Raw genomic sequence first — 17,465 nt, 5'->3', positions numbered from 1 at the left:
AGAGAGCAGTAGCTTGTAAACATGAGAAGTTTCTGAAGGAAGCCACCTGAAGTGTGACACCGAGTGCCTATGAGAGAGGTCAACGATTACCCTCAAGAGCTGTGAGACAGTCTGGAGACATTTCACCCATGAAGGTGAATCAACAAGGCAGCTAGCAATCCAGATCCGGAAAAAAACAGGGAACCAGCAAAGGAGAAGAACGTGGCTGTTCTTGCTCATTTTTAGAAGCCCAGCCTTAGCTAGCTTTGAAACCTTCTACATTAGTATGTTACATAGTGTGCAGTTCTCCCATGTAATTTTGGCATTTACATCAGTGCATTAGCAGCGGAAATTATTTCCAAAACAGTTCTCATTCTTTTTGTCACAGTTATGATTCATCTACCAACCTCAGCTCTTCATATATAAGTAACTCCAGGAGACCAAATAAAAACTTGAGAGACTAGGAGCCTATTACGCAGAGGAAGCAATGAACCTCCCTCCTCTGCAATTCAAAATTCTTTTAGATTTGAAAAAATTTAGTTTTAAATTATAATTTTCTACTGTCAAGCATATAGAGACAGTTTGTCAGCAGTAGGAGTGAAAAAGTACCTTCCAAAGACATACTCCAAGCTAGTGCTTCTACTGTTAGCTTTATGTTCAAGAAAATGACAATACCAAATGTACACTTCAAATGGATATCATAATGGATAAAAGGAAACAAACTAATTCAGAGCATCTCTTAGGGCTCAATCTATCAAGTAATGTCTGCTAAGACTGGATTGATTATATCGAGCACAGATGAAAACTGTGCTGCAATACTTCCTCCAAGTCATAACACGTAACTTTATGTACTTATTTGTGTGACTTGTTATGCCCAAAAGCTGTGTAGCTAGCATTTTCAATGGATACACAACTGCAGCCCTATACACCGCCTCTCAAAATACTGAAGTTTTCCATTACCTGCAGATTCAAAATCTCCAACAAGTCTCAGCTGTTCTTGTAAGACAGCTTTCTTAAACTGCATTAGTGCCCCAGGGAGCCTGTGTCACTCAGCTTAGTGGTCATGCAGCACACAAAGGAGTTGTTATGGAGACTGATGTCTTTCTAACAATTATATGGTGTAATTAGTGTTGGCTGCTACAACATAACTATCAAGTTGTCTCCATGGAAACTACCCAAACCCCTGTATTTTTTAAGGTTTCAGCAACTGGTCTTTTTTATAGACCCTTCATACGCAGTGAAGTGCACACTGATTGCCTTATCTGCTTGTCAGGCTCAGCTGAGAAACACATTTTCTTTTCCAAGGTATTTGCATAGTCCCCATCGTGACTCACAGGAATCAACTTTGTGTATGAAGAATAATGTACATATTTCATACAGTGAGGACCAATCACAAAGCAATAAGGATTGTTACCATTTTCAACTACCTTTATGCATATATGTGTGCATATCCACGTGCATTACAGTGCACAACACGTGTAGCTGGAAGCAGCTCACTTCTACTCTTATGAACCCCTTCCTGGTATCCTTGAAAGCTTTAGGGTCACAGAAACTCCTTCTCAGATTAGAGACACACTTCTAACAATGCTGGTGCCACGGAGCGTTCCTACCAGTAGAGTCCAGATGGGTCTAGCACACAATTCTCCCTCTCTCCTGGGGCCTTGGCTTGCAGTTGCACAGTTTCTCCAGGTTGGGTGAGGAGCGATCTTGAGAGAGTCTTGCATACAGGGCAGGATCTTTGCCGAATGAAACCACACTGTGTTTATGGAATTTCAGTGGGAGTTTATGACATTTTTGCATAAAGCTTTATGAGGTCCTAGCCAAGAAAGCAACGTGATTTTCAGCCAAGAATCTCACTGTCACTGTTGCCTGAGCCCAGCAGCATGCAAAGAAGACACTTTTTCTCTCTACAATATAACCAAGTGGGCAAGTGCCAGAAAATCAAACACATTCTTTTTCTGGTTATGATATACATATAAAATTTTTGAACAGACCTTTTAAACACAGAATCCTGATGCACTAGGGCAGCAAAAAACAAGGAGATCCATTTGCTTCACAAAGTATCCATGGCAGGACTCTTGAGCACCACTTATTTCCTGCAAGTAAATAGCCCTCAACAGAAGTAAGGAACTGACATTCTGGACTAGAATATTTTCTAGCACTTGCATGCGAAGCAGCAGTGAGAGAGGAATTAAGAGATATACAAATAGAAGCACATGCTTTAGCAGAGGCTTTAAGACTGTAAAAATATGGAAAAGAAAGCATGAATTAATTTTATTTCTCTTGGTTGGTTTGCACCTGGGATTAAAGCAGATAAAATGTGAACAGTCTGCGAAAAGGTGCAGTGAGCACAATCAGCCTAGGAGCCTCAGAAGACCTGCAGTTGTGGCTTCTCCACTTCATGAGAAGCAGTAAAAAGAGAATTTCTGCTTCAATAAGTACTTTTCCAATCATTAAGACTGGATATCATCCTTTTTGTTTGCACTGACATGAAGAGGGATCTAGTGTATCCATTTTCTTCAAGGCACCATGGGGACCAAAGAAGCAGACACAGAGACACAAAATACAAAATCCAAGACACCAGGAGTCATTCTGAATAGCAGAAGGGATTCTGAATAGCCATTATATATTTTGGGGGAAGACTAAAACTGCTGGGGTATAAGTATAGTGGGCTACAGTTAGGTACACAGGACCCATGGATGAGAGACGCTTTCAGACACTCCTGCGAAATTGCTTTCGCAACGTCTGGCAGCCAGCATTAAACACAGGATGACCTGGGGCAAACACGTCTAAAGTTAACAAACAAGGAACCAAAGCAGCTGCCAGGGGATAGTTTTATGTATTAGGAAGCCTCCAACATGTTCCAATAAACTACAGATTACATAATAGTGCCTGGGATGGTCATATAGAAAGGAGTTGCATACTCTTGATCTGATTAATCTGAATTTTCTTCCAAACAATGCATAAGAAAACCAGTGTAAAGCTCAATGCAACTTGATCTCAGTTATTCAATTTTGTTTCTTCAGATGAGGAAGAAAGAGAGAATCCCAAATCCACTGATTTTCTCATTTGTTCTTCCTCTTTATAACAAGCTGCCTCAATAGATTCCTACTGAGAACAAGCTGAATTCCCTACTATAAGTTCATTAGGATAACATTAAACATGATATAGCAATATGAATTTATAAGTAACCAGTATCTTGCTGAATTTTTCCATTCTATTTATTACTTAAACTATTTCTGCTACTTAACTTTTAGAGGCCCTAACAGGCTTCATCACCAGATATAGATTGGCAGACTTAATCAAAACAAACTCACTGACAGCACTGTTAGAGCTCATTAATGTTCTCACCAGATGCTTCTGTCTGTGTATATGAGCATCTCCAGTTTTTCTTTCCAGTGCATGACCCATGATACCAGCACTGCTCTCAAATTAAAACAAGAAATCTAAGTACAGCTTCAAATCCTTGCTCTTCTGGGGATTAAATCTGTGCAAGGCTATGACTAAGCATTTAATATTTCTTGGATCTCCTAAAAGCTTTTTTTTTTTTTTGTTATACAGATCACTTCAGTGATTCTTTTTGGCATTTCTCACGAAGTTATACAGATATGACTAACACACACACACAGTTTGCTCTCACAGAAAAAGTGCAGAAAGCATTTGTCACTATAAATATCACACTGGACTACATACACAGATGAAACCTGCGCTTCGTCTGTTTCTGCACAAAGCAATGCTCTGACATGAAAGCTGTCAGAAATCATTACAGGGAAGAATTTAAAAACCTCATACATTGATTAAGTTGCCTAAGCCAAAGTAAGTATCATAAAAACGAGTTACGACCCAGCTCCAATTTATAAGTGAATGAAAAATTAGAGGGGAGGAGGCCAAATATGTGGGCTTCACAAAGAATGTCTCCTTGGATGTGCAAAGCAGGCCTGATCAGATCTCATGGTTAGTTCATTGGAAATGAAGCGGTGGCAACGATCTCAGGCCCAGCTCATCAGTCAGATAGGTACAAAGCATCCACATGGAAAACAGATTTTCCAATTCTCTGCACCTCCCTAGAGGCCTGTGCTGCTGTCTGAGGACTACAGCATTCTCCTTTCTTGGCTCTTTTGCAAGATAAACATATTCTGGTCTCTAGTGCTGCTCCTTTCCAACTGCTGGTGAAAACTCCAGTCAGTCTGAGAGATTAGGAGGATGATCTAGGGCACTACTCAATCCAAGAAAAATGCTCATGTGGGAAGGCAAAGCTGTTGTCGTGACCAGAGGTGTTTTTTTTTTTTTCACTGAATACCATTCTGCAAGTCCAGACTCAAATACTTTCTACCTTTATTCTTTACCCACATTAATTTAATTTCTTTTTTTTTTGGCTGTTTGTTCTTTTTTTTCACAGGAGCCACACACTTTGATTTAAACAGATTTTTATAGTGCTAGTTAAATACTGCTTTTCTGCACTTATGATGATTTAAGATGTGATTGACACAACTCTCATACCCGTGCAGTGCAGAGTTGGATTAGTACATAGTTCTAACACTTTCAAACACCTGCAGGAAGTAGCATTAGTGATCATACAGATAGGACTCTTCTTAACTACCCCATATGTAAATTTATAGTTCCTTACAGATAGAAGGTTCCTTGGGAGAATTTTGTAGGAGCTGTGAGATCAGCCCTGACCCTTCAGGCAAGCCCCAGTTCAGCTCTTGCTTTCTGCCTATCTGTGTCTGTCTCTGCAGTGTCTTTTGATCCCTTTCTAAAACTGATGTATAGTGTTTCCGAATTTTTCAAGCATTCACTGACTTCTAATCCCAAATCAGCTGCATTTCAGTAGTTGGAGCAGCAGTTCCTCCATGCTCCTCATGCATCCCCAGATAGGTACATCAGAACCTTAAATAAGCCTTATAGCAAGCTTTAAAACAGTAGTCAAAGACATAGGAAAACTGCTAGTTTTGATAAAATTATTAGTGCCACAGACAAATCTCATGTCTTCATTACTTATTCCCCTCTTTGAACTCAAGACAAAACATATTTTGAGCACTCAGTTAGAAGCTACAACAAAAGGAAAAGGATTAATGTGCTCTGTTACAAAAACCTTCCTAAGCAAGATAATTAAACCATGCATGTTAAAAAGCACACACTTTTAAGGTTGAAAAACAGATTATATCCTCACAGTGACATAGGGGCAAATTTCTAGTTGCTATAAAGGCACATAATTTCATTGACAACAGTGGCTAGAACAAACTTTGTCTAACTTACGTCTAGAGTTAGCCAAACCCTCACAAATCTAGAAACCCTTGAACTTTGGGAAAGCTTTGATCCAGTCCAGACTTTGTGGCTCTGATCCACTTCAGCTGGGAAGGACCCAAATCTGCTTAAAATATATTTCACAACACATCTCTGCCTGCAGTTTTTTCAGATAGGTCATAAATACCACATGTAGAACCATTTACCCTCATTCACACAAAACACCCACACCCACTAGCAGAGGCAGCTATTCCCATCTCCAACTCAGAATGTTAAACAAAAAAAAAAAAAAAAGAGTCATGAGCAAGTTTTAGATCAGTTGACTTGCTACCAAGAAGAAAGAAGAAAGCTAAGGTACTGAAATCTGCACAGTCAGAATGTTTGGAAGAAATTCAAACTGGTGAGACTTGTACAGTGTGGAACAGCTTGCAAAGCACAAAGCAAGCCATATCACTCCCTTCTTGTTATCCTCAGAAAAACCAGACTCATTTGACTACAGTTTCTAAACAAGCATATTATGCAAGTCTACTTTTTTTTTTTTTGTAAGGCAACAGCTTCATTTCACTGTAGAAGGAAAGTTGTGATCACAAACCACATAGGAAGGTTGTGGTTTTCAGATGACCTAGCTGAGAGTGATGAAACTAAGTAAAATCTAACCAGGGAAAAGGAGTCTGACAAGCTCTTCTGACTGCATTCATCACCAATAATTTAACAAATCAGCTGTTAATAACTTAAATCAAGCACAGCCAGACCCTAAATCCTCAGATCATAGGATAATTCCAGTAGGAATGGACCTCAGGAGGTCAGACTGGGTTGCTCTGGGCTTTATCCAGCTGGGGCTTGAAAACCTTCAAAGATGGAAACTGCACAGCCTTCCTGGGCAACTTCTGCCCTTGCCTGATTTGTCCTTGGGGTGAAATAATTTTTCCTTATACCCACTCTGAACCTCTATTTTTATCTTACACACAGACCCCTAAGTACCACTGTGAATAGCCTGGATCTGTCTTCTTGATAATTTCTCCATAGCTACTGGGTGGCTGCTATTTGTTAGGTGCTCCCAGAGTTGTCTCTCTTCCAGGATGAACAAGCCTGGTCCAGCAGCAACTCCCCTAAAGGCAAGTGCTCCAGTCCCCTGGCTTTCTTGGCAGCTCTTTGCTAAACTCACTCCATTTATCAATGTCTCTTCTATATTGAGGTGCCTAAAACAAGGCTCTCTATTCCATATGTGGTCTAACAAGTGCTGAGTAGAGGGGCATGATCACTTCCATGAATTTACTGTCTAAGTTATTCTAAGTAGAACCCAGGATCCTTTTGGCCTTCTTAGCTATCAGGGTACACTGCTGGATCTTGTCCAGCTTGCTCTCTACCAAAATCCCCAGCTCCTTTTCCATAGAGCTGCTTCCCAGCTGTGCAGTCCCTAGGCTGTATTACTGCCAGGCGTTCTTCCTTCCCAAGTGCAGGGCTTCACATCTGTAACTGAGGAATTTTCTAAGATTTCTGTTAGCCCATTCCACTAGCCTGTCCAGATCCCTCTGGATGGCAACCTTGTCCTCCAGCACTATTGACTGGTCCTCCCAATTTAGTGTCCATTGCAAACCTGAGTGCACTCTATCACCTCTGATTCTTCAATAAAGACACTAAACAGGAAGGGCCCCAGGACAGACCACTGCACCACTCTGGTTGTCACAAGCCTCCAGTTACAGTAGGAATCATTAACTTTCACCTTCTGAACCCAATCATAAATTTTTTTACCCATCTGGTTGTCTGTCCATCCAGACTATAACAATCTAATTTAGATATAAGAATATTGTGGGACATACCGTCAAAAGCCTTGTTAATCTTAAGGCAAATGACATCCACAGCTCTCCCTTGTTCCAAAATCAATGGAAGTTCTGGTACTGAACTTTGGGGAACTAGTTTTAACTTTTGGCTCAGGTAAGGCATGCTGCAAACAACAGCTGGTGTACCCACTTCAGAAGGAGTATTCTTCTCCAAAACACCTTTGGAAAGTATAGATTGCTTTGGAAAGCACCATGCTCAGTTTATACACAGTATTTCATCTCAGCTAATGATCTTGGTGTATTATGCACCTGATACTTGTTGTGTCAACTCTACATGCAGGCTGCACAGACAGGCCCTAGGAGTGTCAAGTAGGAATAGCAAGGGAAACTAGAGAGATGCAGAAATTCCTCAGTTCTCCTGGGAGAAGCCCAGATTCACTGTGTTCCTGTGAGGGTCTCTTACCTTTGCAAGGAAACTCCAGGCTGCATATTGCCCTGAGGTTGTGCTGCTTTTTAGCTTTGCTGTGTGCAACATCAGAAAGAATCCCAACAGTCCACTGCAAGGGATAGGGAAAGCGTGTTAATAAAGTCTCTTAATTTCAACTAAACAACCTTTTACAGGCACCTTGGTTTTCAGAACTTGCAGTGTTAATCCCATTTGGGTAAAGAAAGCTGGTGGACAAGGAGCTTACGTTATGTCCGGTACATCTTGGGTTTTGTTCAGTCAGTGACTAGAATCTGAGTAAAGTAAGTCTGACGCTCTTATGGTTGGTCTCTAATGCACTTGCATAATCAGAAAAGTAGAGATTATTGGAAACATGAGGTGAAATATTAACTTCAGGCATTGAAATGGCCCTGAATAATAGCAATGCTAATTTCGACAGGAATCACACATGTTTGGCAACTCACTTCAACCTCCACAGAGTCTTGAACTGAAAAAATATCCAGTGGAAAGTTTCTGCCTGAAGCTTTCAAGCTGTTTAAATCTCATGGAACCTAAATTCCAATTAGGAAGTCAAATACATCTCTACTGTATAACAAATAGATGACTCAGTAGTGCTGGGAACAGGATGCTCCAAAGTTTTCTGCTGACAATTAGGAGAATTTTGATTCTCAAGTCATATCGGACAGTAATTCCCAATGCTCCTGTAGCCAAGAGTACTCTAAAGGAAACTGTTCCACATTTCACTGGACTTTACAGAACTTATGAGCCTTGGTTCCAGAGTTTGTTTCACTTCTGACTTATGTACAACCCACTGGTTGTGAACCAGCAAAATAGTGCAAACCAGCAAGCAGGGAATAGAAAAAGGACTTCAGAATATGTAAGGCAAAAATTACTGTGAGGCGTAAGAGATCACAAAGTACTGTGGGAAGCTGCATGGGAAAGGAGATAGGATCAATACCACATACAAGTGATGAAGCAAAAAGTGCCTTGGTATTTGCAGAGGGTATGCTGTTCTGGATAGTGATGCAGTGCAGTTGGCCCCCTCTCTACAACAGCAGGAAGGGTGGAAAATGCTGGCTCCCCGGGTCAGAATTTTCCATGCTGGGCTCCTGTATATCAGCCAAGTGCTGTTTCCTGCTCAATACACGTGGCAAAGTTCCATCTCAGCCACATGTCAGTACAGGTACCAAACAGTAAGGTAAGATAACTTCCCAGGAGTAGAAGGAACTAGTGTTTCTTACACTGAGCCATAACATGAGACCCTAAAGGACTATCTGCTATGCCTGAAGACAAGGAAGCAGATGCTGTTTTGATGATAAAAGATAGGCCCAAACTCAGCAACTTGTTGCAGAAGATGAAGTGCTGAGCAGTAGAACATTCCACTCTGAGAAATGAGTTAGTTCAATGATCCAGCATTGCCCAGACTTTTTAGAGTCCAGTAGCTGGCTTAAGTTTGTTTCAGATCTTCTGCTGCGAAGGGCTTTTAGTCAGAGAGATTTGATAATGTTTAGTGTAATTCTAAGATAAACAGTGAAACAGCAAAGCATGGGAATGTTTACCTAAATATTGACGCCACAATAACATCAATTTATTTTGTTAAATAGACTGAGCATTTTGCACCTCATTGCTAATGCTTCAGACATTCTGCAGAGGCAGTAGATTTAGCTGTATCAGTTGCCCTTACTTTACATTGTATAGGTTTTCCTCCAAATCCTTTATGTCTATAAAGACACTGGATTACAAGATGTAGGAGAGCAAATGAGATGCTTGTTTCTCCATCTAACCATTCCTTTTCCCCTTCCTGCTGTGCAGTGTGCTATCTACTATACATCTGCTGAAGGTGGGGCAATGGAAACAGAAGTGGGAGGCTACAAGTGTCAAAATTCTAATGAAGTGAAAGAGAAGAATATCTGGGCTAGACAGATATCCATTAGTGCTTGCAGTTAGACCTTGCCTTCACAAAAAAATACCTAACTACAAGCTACTTGCAGTATGGATAGTCCACCCTTGAAAAAAAAGTCACTTTCATAACAAAAACCTATGTACATTGGAAATTATTTAACAATCATTCTTAATATCCCCTTTTAATGGAAAATCTGGATACTAGTAAGAAAAACCCTAAAAATGAGGAAATATTTTTGCCATCAGTTAGCATGAAAAGACTTTTTTCCCCTCTAAAAAGAAAATACTTTTATTTAGCAAAAGACTGAAGGGAAAAGATGGGAATAAGTTTTTTTTTTTTTTTTGAGATAATTAAGATCTATAGGAAACATATTTATGTTGTCCTGTAAGAATTATGCTATTAGGCAGTGAACTTTTGCTTCTCAAAATAATGGAATGCTTGTTAAAGCCTCTCCTTTTTACCCCAAAAAAGCATTCTGCCAAATAACAAGATGTACAGGCAAATAAATCCATGTACAGCCATATACTGCTGAAGACTAATACTTTGTAATCGCTGCAAACAGCAAGTTTTACTAGGGCTAATCCGACTTCAGAAGCATTTGAGAGATGCTCTGTATCAAAGCTTTGCTACATTTGGTAAAAATTATTTTACTGGTGACTGGGAACTCTCCGGATCAGAATGCGCTCACTCAAGGAAACACATAAAATTCCAGCACATTTGAATCTCAGGCCTTCAAATGCATATCCACAGATAGGCACAGATGTATATTCTCTGCATTTTTACTGGTTTATGCCAGCAGAAACTAGTATAACTAAGGCTTTACATACTCCAAAATTTTTAACTGAGAGTCAAGGTTGGAAGTCAATGTGCTCTCTTATTTTGAAAACATTTACATGTCCTGTTACAGAAACGTTACCTGGCACAGCAGCTGCTATGAAACCTGTAGAAGTACAGGAATGGAAAGTCCAAGGCACTGAAGAGATCACCTGAGGGACAAAGCAATATACTCAGTGGAACACTGTTACAAGCAAGGGAAAAGCAATTACAGGAACATTATTAGTTTAACATTCCTCTGAGCCTTTACAGCTGGCTAACTTTTCATTTATGATGCTTTCCACATTTCTGGTGTGTTTAATGATTTCTTTCTGACCTTGCTTTTAGCCAGTTCCTGCCTTTGGCTGAAAAAGGGAAAAGGGATATGTAAAAGTATTCTCTGCGAGTATACAGAAAATCCGGCTTAAGCAACAGTTGCCAGTGGACAGACATGCATTATATCCATTTCTTTTATTATAGAGTTTGACATAATTCCTACTGAAGTAACAGGAAACACACACATATGGTGGTTGCTTCTGTCTTTGGCATTTGAACTCTCTAACACATAGCATGTTGAGAGGATAAGTTCTCCCAGGTCCAAGTAGAGCTCTTGAGTACTTGAATTTCCAGGAACCTGGGCCCTGGTTGCTCTTGGTAGCAACAATTTCTTGGAGTTCTCTAGCCTTTAGGCTCTACAGATTTGCAGGAAGCTCCATCCTTCACTTTTTGAAATTCAGGACTGTTTTGCTTAACATTTATGTCTATCCTGTGTGTGTGGGGGGGGTGCCTATGTACACAATATGCACCACCAGGCAAAAAGGGGAATTTATGTTTCTTTAAATGCTTCCTTGATTTCTGACTGAACAAATGTCTAGTGAAAGCAACAGGTGATCATCTTTACCCTTCTAACTATAAAAACACCAATATGGTAGGATTATTAGCCACCATAAAATAACAAAGTTCTCAATTTTTACCATTTGATCTGTTGCTACTTCAAATCTTGTCATGGGCTCAAGCAATGGGATACCTCTTATGAAAGCAACAAAACCAACACTCTGCATAGCACTGAGGGCAATGCAGAGAAGGAAACTCAGTTCTATATGGCCTGCTGGGACACTGCTCTGAAGAGGACATGTTGACCCAGGGAATCCTTGTTTTTTACCACGCACCAACTCAAAAACTGTTCTTTGTTGTCTATCCCGTGCTGCTTCTTTGCAAAGGGCAGCTAAGTAAGGTATTAGGAAATATCATGCAAATTACACCAAGTTATATACTATTCTCTGCTCTTCCTACACGATCACATATTATTGGTCATATCCAAGGCTAAAATTCTAGAGGGTATGGTCTCTAGAAACATGCATGGAAAGGAAAGGCAATATGAAAACCTAAAAAAGGAACAACTCAATACACTTTACCTGCTGGATGGGATGCAGAGGCCAACAGCACCACACTAGAAAAATTTTAAAAAATTAATTAATTGGATACTACAAAATATATGACAAGGGCTGAACATTATAAATTGAAGGTTTGTGTTTGTTTTTTTCATGGTGAAACTTATTCCAGTTAAGTAGAATAACTGAGGCATAAGTATCAATTAGAAGAAAAACAAAGTTGATTGGTAAAGAATCTCTGGGGTCACTTAATACAGTTTCTCACCTGAAGCAGAACTGTCATGAATATTTGATCAGGCCCTCTGTGGTTCTGTCTCAAAAATCTACCAGCATAGAGATTCCAGGTCTCTGGTAACTTGTCCTAGGGCCACTCTACCTACCCTCCTAGCAAAGAAGTTTTTCCTGCTGTCCCATTTTTAAACCATCAAAGCTGAAATGTATGGTTGTTTTTCTGTGTTATGCCAGAACAACTGCACTTAAATAAGTTTAAAAACACATGAAAATAACACTAAGTACCAGCCCAAATGATTTTTCAGAAGTAACAGTCCAAATGATTTTTCAGAAAGATATAAGTGATCAAGCAAATCAACTGTAACCAGTCCTTTACCTGAAGTATCACTTAAGATTTCTGAGGTCTTACAAAGACTTCATCCTCTGAGTTTGCATAGGCTGTACAGAGCCTTTTTCAGTGCTACTGATTCTTCCTCTAAATTTCTGATTTTTCCCAATTTTTTTCATTCCAAGTTGTTTCCAAGGTTAGAAGGCTACAGAAACATATTGTGGGGCACTCTAAGATGGGAGAAGCATGTATGTCTCCAAAGCAGAGCTACAGCTTCTTCCAATTAACAACATACATCGATGACAAACACTAAGGATAAGTGGGAGAAGGACAAAAGAGCATCTGCAGTCTTCTTCTTGAAAAAAGCAGTAAGCACTGCACTTAGAGAGGTAAAAAGACATTCATTAATGTTATGAATGCTAAAGCATTCCAGGGCAACTCCCTTTTCCACTGTTAACAGAGCCACTATTTCGAAACCTGCTCACTCAGCTCGTCCCAGCTCTCTACATGATCAGGCTACTGCACTTAGTGACCTGCCCTCGGCAAGCTCTGGTGAATTCCAGCGTCATTCACAGAGGTACCAGCAGCAAAACGAACTGCCAAGAGCATGGAAATGCCATGGCCAAGGAAGCCCTGGAGAGGGAGCTTGTCACTGAAATCAGCCATGGAACATAATGGGCTGGAGAAGGAAAGGGTTTATGAGGGATAGACAGGCAGGTATTTTAGGCTTCACATTCTGTATGTCTTTGAAAGGCATCAGCTGCTACAGTACATTCACACTGTCAACATTTATACATGTTTTTAAATGATGCAGTTGTCACAAAGATAATGAAGAAGGCAAAGCAGATCACAGCAGGTAATTTCCCCCCCACATTCCTCCCCTCACATGGGTGCTCTCCCTGCATGTGATGCCAAGAGGAACTCACAATAAACAGGCCCAATTCCTCAGTTTCCTGCTAAAGAGAGAAAAGGAAGCAAAGGTCTATTGCTTTTGACTGAGAAACAGAGAAAACAGGAGACTGGTAGGGGAAAGGAAACTGTATCAACAGTGATGAGAATTACGACTAAACTGTGTTACTCCACTTCCTTTTTGCACTATTAAATTTTAAATAAAAAAACACCGAGACTGGGAAAACTCAGAGAGAAACTTCCTTCTGCAACCAGGAGGAATTGATAATCCTACCAGACATCCCAGGTTTTGAACCAAAGAAAACATAAGAGGAAAACAAAACCTTATTTGTGAAGTGTGGGGCAGGCTAAGGCAAATGGGTTAGATGGCATTACAGCTGCACTGTAGCTCTGCTCTGAACAGAGCATCAGTAGAAAAGACACAAAGATGTTGAAAAACCAGATGAGGGATTCAAAGGTTTCTAGTAGGACAGCCTGGATACCAGGCTGCAGCAAAACTAAAACCCCTGTGCTGGATTTCTCTGCTCCTCTCTTTTTTCCCTGTACTCAATATTGAGGGCTGGGTCACCTGCAGTTTCCTTTCTGACTAAAAAGAGGTTTTGTCAGCAAGAATATTAATTTTTGCCTGCAAAGCTGCCTTCTTCTTATGCAGAAAATCTACTGCAGCATTTTTAATTCACAAAACTGATAGATTAGCAGCTCCTCCAGAATCCAGATTTAGTTTAGCTGCATAGAGTAGAGCCTAGGGCAGTGGTTGAGTCACCATCCCCAAGAGTACTTAAAAGACATCATATACATGCAGTGTTTAGCGAGTGTAGGACTCGGTAGTGTTTGGTTAATGCACTCGGTGATCTTAAGGATCTTCTCCAACCTAAATGATTCAATGATTCTACATTCTATCTGCCTGTGCCTACACAGCTGCTTTCTTTTACCCGCACAGCCGCACGCCGGCTGTGTGATTTAGGTTAGAAATAAGCAGCTTTAAAGACCCACGGATCATAGTGCTAAGAGGAGAAAGTTGCACTAATACCACACTAGCAAGTTCCTTCATAAATCATAGAATCATACAATCATGCTTGTATAGGCAAGATCTCCAGTACACGTTACAGTATCCTGTTCTGGAGGTGGAACTGGGATTCTGTCATGGCCAAAACAGTCCTCAAGAAGCCTTGAGTACAGGAAGCAGCACATACATTAATACCTGCCAAATCACAGAATTTAGCACTGGGCACCCTCTCACAGAGATAAACCCACGTTTACAGTAATTCTGACCCAGAGCTGCCTTTGAGGAGTTAGAGTTCATTTGGAGAATATTCTTCTACTCAGTGAGATTTAAAAATACTTTTGACTGTTTTCTACAGAAATTAAGCTTGTGCAGTAAAGCTGTGTGTACACAGCTCTACATAGCTCTCAAACACTCTGAACAGCTTCTTCGAAGGTCTCACGAAGAAACAAACCCCACCGGTGCCTTCTGCAGCACAAGGATTTAAGTCCCTTTAAATACTGGAGGTGGCATGCCATGGAGGTTGCAAACATGGAAAGAGCTTCCACCAAATTTCACACCCTTTCAAACATCGTCAGTTATTATGACAAAACAAAACTCTAAAAGAAATCAGATGTCACTTATCCCATTTCTATGGTACTGCTTGTTTTCCCTCGTCCAAATGTTATGGACTGTGAGCTTTTGTAATACAAAGAAATACAAACGTATATAGATATCTATAGACCCAAGCCAAACAAAGAAGCATCCAGTCTGCTACCTCCTCTCAGTCACCTGTTTTCCAGCAATTGCTTTGCACCATCATCTTATAAGCTATGCTGACCTTTAAGCCTCTTATTGGTGAAAATCTTTGGAAGATTTGATAACAAATTTTTGTTTTTAAGCAGATGCTGAGAATAGCCATCTTCCAATTTGCACAAATCCATTGTTGGATTATTTGTTTGTTTGGGTTTTTTGTAAAAAGAAAAGTTTTAAAATACATACCATTGCACCTCACAGCTCCTTAGCAAGAAGTTTCTCCCTTTCAAAAGCTTCCAAATAAACAATCATACTTTCCATGTAATGTGGAACTCCTGCTCTCTGCTGGACACAAGTTCACAGACTCCAAAGGACCATGATCGCCGATTAACAGAGAAGACACCCAGCCCTGACTTTTCAAACAAAGCTGCAAATTTAAGACCTTCAGCCAAAATCTGAATTTAAAGGTTCAGGCCTATGTGCAATTTTCAACTAAAATGACAACTGAAAGCCATATTCAGGCAACTGCCAAATGAAAAATCAATTGATTTTACTGCTTGTTTAATTATTTTCCCTTCAACACAGAAAACCAGCTACAACTCATTCAAGACTTCATGGGTTATTTCTGCATGTGGCAGCTATTTGCAAATTCCACAACTAATTCTTCCAAAGTTTCAATAAACACATCTACCTCCTTTGCATAAAACTGATTGGCTTTGCATTTCATAGTGCATTGCATAGACAGAAAACAACTGATTTAAACGAGAGCACTTCAAGCAAACTGATATTCAGATATTATCCACGAATGGGACCCTGGTGAATAGACACTGGAATCATATAGAGGCAAAATCACAGGCCTGCATTACTTATGTATCGAAACAGCAGATTTGACTGAACTAAGATAGAAAGAGAGGCACTGTTATCATATGGATGATGTTACAAGATAAATGGGAACTGAAGTGAAGCAATGTTCCTACACTGGTGTCTCTGATGTGTTCCTATCAATGATCTTTCATGTGGTCATACATCTAATCAAACAGAGAAGTACAACTTTACTTTTGTTATGTTTATTCCTAACTTCTGCTCCCTCTTTCATTCCTTTTGACTACCCTTTCTTTGAATTTATTATTCATATTTCATAGTGTCCCCATATGACTTTAGCTACCATCCTAAGAAGACGCCAACATATACAACATATGGATGGAGGAGAATGGGCATCCAACATATGGATGAAGGAGAATCTAATCAAGTTTCTATATGCCCTACTTCAAACAAAGCCTCACCAAAACCCAACAGAAGCCAAGTACACTGAATGTTCTGACTTGTGTGGCTCTTTGAGGAAAGGATTGAATTTAAAAATATGGTCGGTGACTCAGGCTCTTTCACTTGCTAAAAAATAACAAGCCACTTTTATATCTCCAAATCAGAAAAACAACTGAAAGTCTGAATTACTCAATCCCACTAACAGCACTCTGAACAATCAGTTACTGCTCATGTTCTTTGCACACAGTACTTTTGTAATCACTACCTCCCCTTCTGGCAATTTTGTACAAGTTTTATTTTCTGAAGTGGGGTATTGCCAGGGAGTTACTCTGTAAATATTATTTCTGGAAATGATAGATCACTTGTGCACATGGTGATTTAAAAATTCATAATTAACACCTCGTTACCTTCCCAGGTGTATATTGGCATATCCATCCATAACCAGAGCCAAAAAAATTCATCTGCTAAGCCATTCAGCTTAGCACTGTTCTTTCAGTGAATGTCCTTCTAAATTAATACATTTAAGTAGTGGTAGCTATGAGTTTCCTCAACAAGCCACGGTTGAAAATGAAAACATATACCACATAAAACCAGCTATGGTGTATCAAAGACTTATTCATTTTACCTGAATACATAGTTGATGTACTGTTGGTCCAGATCACTGGGAGAGGAGGGAAAGAAAAAAAAGTGCTTGTTTAGCAAAGCAGTTCATTTGGTATAAGAGATCAGTATATTAAGCAGTATTATAACACTATAATATTCCATTATATTAATTTATATAATATAGTTAGGTAATAGTAACATTATATTATATACATAATGAATATAATATAGTAATAACTTTATCGATATTAATAAATTAGCTAAATTCTCAATTAATCAGCATATTAATTTACACATAATTCACATATTATTTGTTGTTACTATGTCAGTGAAAGTCTCATTTAAAGTGAAGTAAAATGAGACTGACTAAAATTTATAACCTTTAACCAGAGATGGAAAACGGTTTTGAAATAAATGAGGTCATCCATATTCTACAGAGGCAGATATTATGAACATATACATAATATGCAGTGGCAACAGATCCATCTCCATCTATACAGACGACTGCAGATTACAGACACTCTGAACATGTAGTGCCATCTGATTCTAAGACTACTATTGCATGGCTGGAGTTCTAACAAGCAAACGGGATTAGTGAAAGGTTTCAAGGTGCTTAAGGCACTTGGCCATTCCAGTCCTGTGGTAAGTCAGCAACTGCTGAACACTTCTGAGACTGTCACAAAGGGAAGTACTGACAGATTCAAACCGTGCAGCTTTCCACATGAACACAAATTAACATTGCCTCTTAACACCTGTGCCAGTAATTAGGGGTTCTTTTTCCAGGACTGAGTCATCACCCTTGGATAACACAACGTTTAAAACTAATTCAGTGTC

General features: G+C 39.7%; 1 protein-coding gene across 1 annotated transcript in view; it reads right to left on the bottom strand.

Annotated features, from left to right (window-relative positions):
* TMEM241 (transmembrane protein 241) overlaps positions 1-17,465 on the bottom strand; it is a 55,305-nt gene that overhangs the window by 18,172 nt on the left and 19,668 nt on the right. Inside the window, 4 exon segments of the mRNA XM_029959454.1 lie at positions 7,471-7,564; positions 10,272-10,341; positions 11,584-11,618; positions 16,654-16,689. Of these exon segments, the coding sequence (XP_029815314.1) occupies positions 7,471-7,564; positions 10,272-10,341; positions 11,584-11,618; positions 16,654-16,689 (235 nt within the window).

This window comes from Manacus vitellinus, unplaced genomic scaffold (assembly GCF_001715985.3).
Source record: "Manacus vitellinus isolate BGI_N305 unplaced genomic scaffold, ASM171598v3 scaffold_1_pilon, whole genome shotgun sequence".
Lineage (NCBI taxonomy): Eukaryota > Metazoa > Chordata > Aves > Passeriformes > Pipridae > Manacus > Manacus vitellinus.
The sequence above is the reverse complement of the archived record's forward strand: the minus strand, read 5'-3'. Positions and strand labels throughout refer to the sequence as shown.